Source organism: Halyomorpha halys, unplaced genomic scaffold, assembly GCF_000696795.3.
Source record: "Halyomorpha halys isolate HHAL.00 unplaced genomic scaffold, Hhal_1.1 Scaffold1506.1, whole genome shotgun sequence".
Lineage (NCBI taxonomy): Eukaryota > Metazoa > Arthropoda > Insecta > Hemiptera > Pentatomidae > Halyomorpha > Halyomorpha halys.
The window spans coordinates 8,888-17,396 of record NW_027106948.1 but is presented as its reverse complement, the minus strand read 5'-3'; the positions used below and the strand labels follow the sequence as shown (position 1 = coordinate 17,396).

The 8,509-nt window shown below is 29.7% G+C and overlaps 1 protein-coding gene across 1 annotated transcript in view; it reads left to right on the top strand.

Annotated features, from left to right (window-relative positions):
* Nucleotides 1-8,509, top strand: part of LOC136795264 (uncharacterized) — a gene marked incomplete at its 3' end in the record, with an annotated part of 39,094 nt that overhangs the window by 27,256 nt on the left and 3,329 nt on the right. The window contains 1 exon segment of the mRNA XM_067045231.1: nucleotides 3,739-3,823. Within this exon segment, the coding sequence (XP_066901332.1) occupies nucleotides 3,739-3,823 (85 nt within the window).

Genomic DNA, 8,509 nt, shown 5'->3' with positions numbered 1-8,509 from the left:
TGTTTCAACAATGCTGGTTTGTTTGGGTTTCTGTCCTTATTTTTGGATACATGTTTCAACAATGCTGGTTTGTTTGGGTTTCTGTCCTTATTTTTTATATCAATATTATGTTCATGTATTATTTCTTCCAATAATTGTTTGGTTTCTCCTTTATATCCTCTGGACAATTCAGACATGGTACTCTGTATACTAATCCTCATTGATTTTTTGTCTCTACTTTATCCCTTATTTTGCTGTAGTAATTTTTAATCTTATTACTAGGTCTATAACATAAGGAGTATTCAGTCACGTAATATTCTACGAAGGATCTCTGTATATCTTCAGTTTATCCTATTATTTAATTACATCCATAAAACTTTTTAACGGCTGTATTATTTTCTAATTTGTTTTATAACATATTATCAGACTTCTTGAGATTTTTATCCAAATCTTAATACATTAATTATTTAGTGAGAAAAATTTTCCAGGAGTAAATTGAACACTTTATTTTTTATTGCACTTCATCTACTCATCATCAGTAACTTTTATAACAGAGATGGGCAAAAATTAGCTATAGTTGAAACTAATAACTAAAATTGTCATGGATACGATATTTATTTACCAATAGTCCATTCATGAATAAGGCTCGTAACCATGGAAACGTTGTTTATTTCTCAATGGTTCGTTCATAGATAAGGGTCGTATCCATTCAGCAAATGTTTGTCCATCAATTTACATCACTGCTTGTTTTCTTTTTAGTCCATTCTGTTATTAATTTGTTACCTTGTCTAGTTAGCGATACATCATAATATTTTTTTATTAATTTGTAATGAATGAAATGTAATTAACATTTTTTAATTGATAGATCCTTGAAAATGGCTGAAGCGTAGGAGTGAAATGATAATAAAAAAGTGTTGAGGCTATTTGGATGTTTTTATTATAACTAAAGTATTCATGATTTTTAGTTTGTCATGTTAAATGGAGAAATATTTCATTCTTTTACCATGCTAAAACGATATAACATATAATTATGAGAGATAGTTGACCGTGGATGATGAATGAGGAGAAGATGGTTGGGGGTGCGGTCAATGAAAAACACAAATAAGTACGATTAACTTATTTTAATGTGCCTACGTTACCCAGAAACCCATACTCCAAATCTGATATAACATATAACATGATTGAGAGTACGTTAAATGAGGAATGGCGTCACGAAACAGAATCGCTCAGCTTGTCACCATTTTGTTTGTTGCAGTAGTAACATGCAATGTAGTATTATACATATTAATTGCTTATAGATTGTGTTAGTGATGTGTTGGATGATTTTATAAATAATGAAGTAATGTATGACAATGATTCTCTTCCTCAACAAGACACTCAGTGGCCAAACTTCACTTTTCACTCACTTCAAGGAACGTTGTAATAAATTATTTTAATCAAAACTTAGAAGTAAACAATAACATGAAGTTTTGAAATGGTTATAAAACAAGTTGCTCAGAAAACCCGCTAGGAGCTCTTGTGCATTTAATATGTAAGGTGACTTTAAATAGGGTTGCTCAGAATCCTATGCTTATAGCATGTAACATGCCTAATACCCCTAATATACAACTTTTTCCTTTTTGAATTGAAGGGCTCAAACATAGGTTAAGTGAAATCAAATTAGCAATTTTTTAGTAACTATGGCGACAGAACAGTTACCGGACAGGCAAAACAGAGAAACTGCGCATGCCCCCAAGAGTCAAGCTTGTGTTAAAAGTTATATTCATAATATAATAAAATATATAATATGCATATCATTGGGTAACATGAAGTATGAATTGATTTATACTTATATTAATACATGTTCTTTTGTGTTTATATCGTCGGGTTGTATTTATTTTTAGTGCAATTTCCTATCTCTGTGATTAGAGGGTTAAATGAGTTGAAGAAATTTATGTGTCAGTTTATATATGTAATCCTGTATGGTGTTTATATTTAATTCAGTGTGCATATTAGATATTCTAGTGTAATGTGGATAATTAATAACGATTCGGAGGCATTTGTTTCCAAAGACTTGTATTTTTTTTTTATTTTGGTTGAACTAGTAAAATAAGAATGTTATTTTTTCTCAAATCAACAAAATGAAAAGAATTTTAGTGGATTACTTTCTGAAAATTCGACATTTAAGCCCTTAAAGAGTATTTCAATGAGGGTAAGGCCCTTGGTCGTTCCAAGTTAAAGGGGGGTAGAAGGGAGCAGTTGCTCCTTCACCAAGAGTAAAAATTTTTTTTCAAGCATATACTAATTGTAATAATTAATAAAGCATTGCTAGAATTGTATATAATGTTCTTAAAATTTTGGTTTCATTTTCTTTTTCCGTACTGAAATTTTACAACCTGATTGACTATGGCCCCTGATTGACTATGGTTTGCCTCCTGATTGACTATAGCTTGCTCCCCTAGTTTTGATCCTGGGATTAAGCACCACCTAATTTCACTTTGATTCACGGAGTTTAAGAAAAAAAGTTAAAGCCTTTCTGGAGAAAATCGAAAAAATATATAAAGTCTAAATTTAATAATCCTTTAACTGGAAGAGTCTTATGGAATTAAAATGGATTTAGTGAATGGCACAATTTCTTCCTTATTAACTATAATAGTTTATTTCATATCATACAGCAACGTTTCGGGAGATTTCCCCCATCTTCAGGCTGTTGATACCAAATACCTATATATGACATATAATTTTCTCCTATTTGTCATACTTGCTAATATATTATAATATTAATGTCATTATTGAGTAAAACTTTCTGCTAAAAGGTAATTATTCTCCTATAATGTATGACTATTAGAAAGTTTTACTCAATAATGACATTAATATTATAATATATTAGCAAGTATGACAAATAGGAGAAAATTATATGTCATATATAGGTTTTTGTTATCAACAGCCTGAAGATGGGGGAAATCTCCCGAAACGTTGCTGTATGATATGAAATAAACTATTATAGTTTAATAAGGAAGAAATTGTGTCATTCACTAAATCCATTTTAATTATATAAAGTCTGTTCTATAAAGTAACCCTTCCAGTCATTCGATTATATCGAAACATTTTTCCCGCCTTAAATATGAAATTTCTGTATTGTACGACTTTTCGTTTTCGATTTAGACTGATCACATAAGACCCACAGAACATTTTCCAAGACTTATTTGGACTAAGAGAACCTCTACGTATTTTCGTCGAAAAATAAAATTTGAAATTTTATATGATTGGAATATTTTACTATATTTCTCGTACATAGATGAATGAAAGTCGAGATGGATGTCCACCTTGTAAATGAAGAAGGTACCTTGGAAGTTTTCCATCCACTTTCTCAGTACCCTCTGCATTTGAAATGTTAAATGATCTAATTTCAGAATTTTTTCTGCACTCCATTTGTCTTAACCTTACCATTTTTGAATTTACTGTCATTCCGAATGAACCTTTAGGGGTATCTTTATACAAGTAATTTATTACGATATTAATTTTTTATGATATCAATTTATTATTTATAACTACTATGCCACTTAATGTAATAATCATTGTATATATTAATATTCATTTTATGATAAAAAAATCAGTTACGATAAGATCATATATATAGATAAGATACGAGCTCATATCTAGTCAGTTCCCTAAGAATTGTATAAATAAATGTAGAAACATTCTGAGAGACTCAATAGATGGTTATTTATAATAAGCTCATTCTCTATATTTACATTATTTTTTTTTTATATAATTTAGAAATCCTTGGAGTGGTGGAGGGGAATCCGTGTCCAGCTCTGCCAGCAGCCAAACCTACCATGCCATACCTCATCAATACTTACAGGTAATGTCAATATCATCATAACCTTATCAATGCCTACAGTTAATATCAATATCATTATTACCTTATCAATGTCTACAGATAATATAAATACCTTCGGGTAATTTACAATATCGCCATTACCTAAAGTTAATATCAATATCATTATTGTAATAATACCTACAGATAATATTAATATCATCATTACTTTATCAATACCTACAGGTTATATCAATATCACCTTTAGCTTATCCTTATCAATACCTACAATTCATATCAATATCATCAATACCTATAGGTAATATCAATATCATTACCTTATCAATACCCACAGGTAATATGAATACCTACTAGTATTATCAATACCTATAGGTAATATAAACATCATTACCTTATCAAAACCTACAGATAATATCAATTTCATCATTACCTTATCAATACCTTCAGGTAATGTTAATATCATCTTTACCTTATCAATACCTACAAGTAACATCAATATCATTATCGTAATAATACCTACAGATAATATCAATATCATCAATACTTTATCAATACCTACAGGTAATATTAATATCATCTTTACCTTATCAATAATTAGAAGTAATATCAATATCATTATCTTATATACATACCTGCAGGTAATATCAATATTATTATATTAATAATATCTGTAGATAATATACAATTTCATTACATTATTAATACTATAGGTAATATCAACATAATTAACTTATCAATATATAGATAATATCGATAGAACTAGCTGAATCTTTTAAAAATTAGCGTAGTAAACTTAGGTTTATTTTTTAGACATTATTACATTAATGGTAGAGTACAAATGTAATTATTTACACACGGTAATATTAATTATCAACATTTAATACATATTGTTTTATAATTGATAAATATCTGAATAGCTCTTACATTTTATTTGGCACAAGTCCAATACTGCTTTTAACAAAGTTTTAAATACTTGGGAGAAGAATGAAGAGGATAAGGTGACAGGAAGAATTGAGCAAAAAAGGTGTTTAAACAAAAGAGTAATAATCAATGAATAAAGAATATACTGTATTCGATCAGATACATAAAGAATATACTGTATGGGATCAGATACATAAAGAATATACTGTATTAGATCAGATACATAAAGAATATACTGTATTAGATCAGATACATAAAGAATATACTGTATTAGATCAGATACATAAAGAATATACTGTATTAGATCAGATACATAAAGAATATACTGTATTCGATCAGATACATAAAGAATATACTGTATTCGATCAGATAACTTAAAGAATATACTGTATTAGATCAGATACATAAAGAATATACTGTATTCGATCAGATACATAAAGAATATACTGTATTAGATCAGATACATAAAGAATATACTGTATTAGATCAGATAGATAAAGAATATACTGTATTAGATCAGATACATAAAGAATATACTGTATTCGATCAGATACATAAAGAATATACTGCATTCTATCAGATACATAAAGAATATATTGTATTCGATCAGATACATAAAGAATATACTGTATGCGATCAGATACATTTTGATTTTTCTCGAATATATATTTTCACTTGCTCAACATCATAATGTATCGTCGATTTGTTGTAATAATATTTGATAACTTGATGGGAAAGGAACAATGCTGGCCAAACCTTTGTCCCTACGCTTGGCTGCTCTATTTCTTCATTAATCCTTTCACCTTTCATACTTAACAAGCAGTTGCCAAGTCGTTCAGCAAACCGGTGTGGAGTCACCGAAGAAAGGTTTGGCCAATGCGAGTTTCACCGTTTACATAACCAAATTTATAATGTTAGAATATTACTATTACGTTAGCTAGAACAGCTGTTTCCTCAGCAACAGCTTCCTTTTTACGTACCGGCAGTGATGATGTTTAATACCCCTAAACCACCAGAGATTACTTTAAATGCAGATCTATTAAAATATTATCTGTCCCTCCCTAACGATGCATTGCACTGAACCTCATCCTGAAATCAGCCCGAAACGATTATTTTTCTTATTGAAGACACCTCTTCTTGTGAAGGAAGCTTCATCTGTCCAGAAAATTGTGAATCCTCATCTTGATTTAAATTAAATACCAATCTAAAAAATATTTTAGTCGAAAATCTTGCAATAATAAATTTCGCACCTGTTAATAAAGATATAAGTCCAAGAACCTTAGGGAAGAATAAAGTCAGTTATTTCACCCCTATTTTTGATAACTTTAATAGAAACTATGTATAATTATTAGTCAAAATTGATGAGTCTACCAAGTATAGGTAGGGGGAATAAAAATAATGGCTGTTGAAAAAAAAAAAAATTAGAGATCTATGTCGTTAAAACTACATGGCTAGAAAGCCTAATAGGGCATTATTTAAGATAAGATGAATTTGCTGATATATGAGTCCTCTTAGAGCTTTTCTCGAGAAACAGTGTTTTTTTAAAAGCAACAAAATTACGAAAAATCGGTAGTTTTGTTATTAATTCTGGAAAAACCTATATCTCAAGAACCACAGATTAACACTCATATTGTAAGTTAGTCGAATGTGCTATAAAATAGTTTTTAATTTTTATATTCGTAGTAGTAGTAATTTTTACGATATTTACAAAATAAAGTTACAAAATGTAGATTTCTAGTTGTTTCATCACAATTTTTAATGTATGAATAAATATATCTCAGGAACTATTAAATGTACAAAGGTCTGCCAGCACTCAAATTAAAACTATATTATATATAGGGAGATGGTGAGGGTTGCGGTCAAAGAAAAACAAAAATAGTTTAGAACTATTTATTTTCCGACGTTTCGCCCCACTTTGCAGGGCTTCATGATGAACAGCTGTTCAACCGATTCCTATGAGCAGCCGTGATGAAGCCCTGCAAAGTGGGGCGAAACGTGGGAAAATAAATAGTTGTAAACTATTTTTGTTTCACTTTTGACCCCAACCCTCACCACCTTCTTATATATCAATTTTTACGGTCAACTATATATACGTATAAAACTATATTAGTGTAGTTTATTAAATTATTATCTTTCGTAAGATTAGTAGTTTTTATGATATTTGCTGAAATGTGTTGATTTCTATTTGTTCGGACAAAACTTCATATGCAAAATTCATATTCATAAGCGAATATTATAAAAACTACTACCTTTACTTAGATAAGTAGCATTAACTACTTTATTGTAAGTTAAACTAGCTTTATTTTGAGTGGTAGAAATTTAATAAAAAAATGCACTGAAAAATCAGTAGTCAGTGAACTTATTGTGAGAAATCTATATCTCAGGAACTATGTGACTTACAGATGTCTATTAGCACTCAAATTAAAACTAGTTTAATGTGCTATGAAGTAGTTTATGACGTTTATTTACATAGGAGTAGTATTTTACATGATATTTGCTTTTCATATAAAAAATTCATAATCACATGCAAATATGATAAAAACCACTACCTAATACCTCTACACTAATATTTCCTAAAATAATAGTTTTTCATTAATCAAATTTTTTATTTTCGAACAATTGGAAATCAATATTTTGCGAATGTATTTTGATAAATTTCATGAAAACTCTTATGAAGATAACAGTCATTAACTACCGTGATGCACATTCAACTAGGTTTGCTTTCAGTTCTGGCAGACAGGTGCACACCGAATGGTACCCAATATAACGATTTCTTACAATTAATTCACCAATTACACTGATATTCATAAGTGAGAAGAGAAGAGAAAGAAATTTATTCATTCATGCTGCCCAAATACATGGGGTTGTTACATTACACAGCATACTAATCAATCCGTGATCGGACATATATAAATTACATTTTTTGATATGATACAATATAATAGAAAGATAACATTCTTTTTTCCACAGTATTCTTTTACAATTAATATCAGTCTACAAACTAAATACAAGCTTTTCAATTTATTCCTTTTTTTTTTTTCTTATCCCTCCATTTCACAACCCTTATTTCATTTTATCAACAAATTCCCCTATATAACAAATATTAGACTAAATATCATAATTCATGAAATGTTGCTTTTTAAGCAATTATATCTCGGCAAGAATTTAATATATACAGCTCTACTGGGGCTCATGTGTTTGCAAATTCACTCTACTTTAATTGATGTTGTATTAGGTTTAGTAGTGTTGTTAGTAGTTTCAAAGATAAAGAGCTCCGAATGAAAAATTAATTTTGTATACCATTTTACAACAGCCACCATTTTTTTATTCCTATAACTAAACTTGGCAGACTCATCAATTTGATTAGTAATTGTACGCAGTTTTCATTAAAGTAATAAAAAATTGGAGTAAAATAACTAACTTTTTTTTCTATCGGGCTGTGGTACTATAAGGAGAGTTGGCTATACTGAGTTGGCTTATTATATCTTAGCAGCTCTTCAAGCACTGCCAAGCGGACTATCATTAAAATATTGTAATATCACCACACCCCTTTCATCATTTTGTAAGTGGTGCAAAAAACACAATCAGCTCGTGTACCAGCTTTTTGAAGACCCCTTTCACACGCAAATAATTTTACCGATTTTCTGCCGGGAGTTTATTTTCAAACGAGGCGGTTTCTTACAGGCCGGTTTGCTCCTGTGCCGTTTAAGTACTCTGTATGTTTCAAGTGATAGGTGCCTTTTTGCAGTTAGGTTACTGTACCATCTTATTGCAGTTAGGTTACTGTAC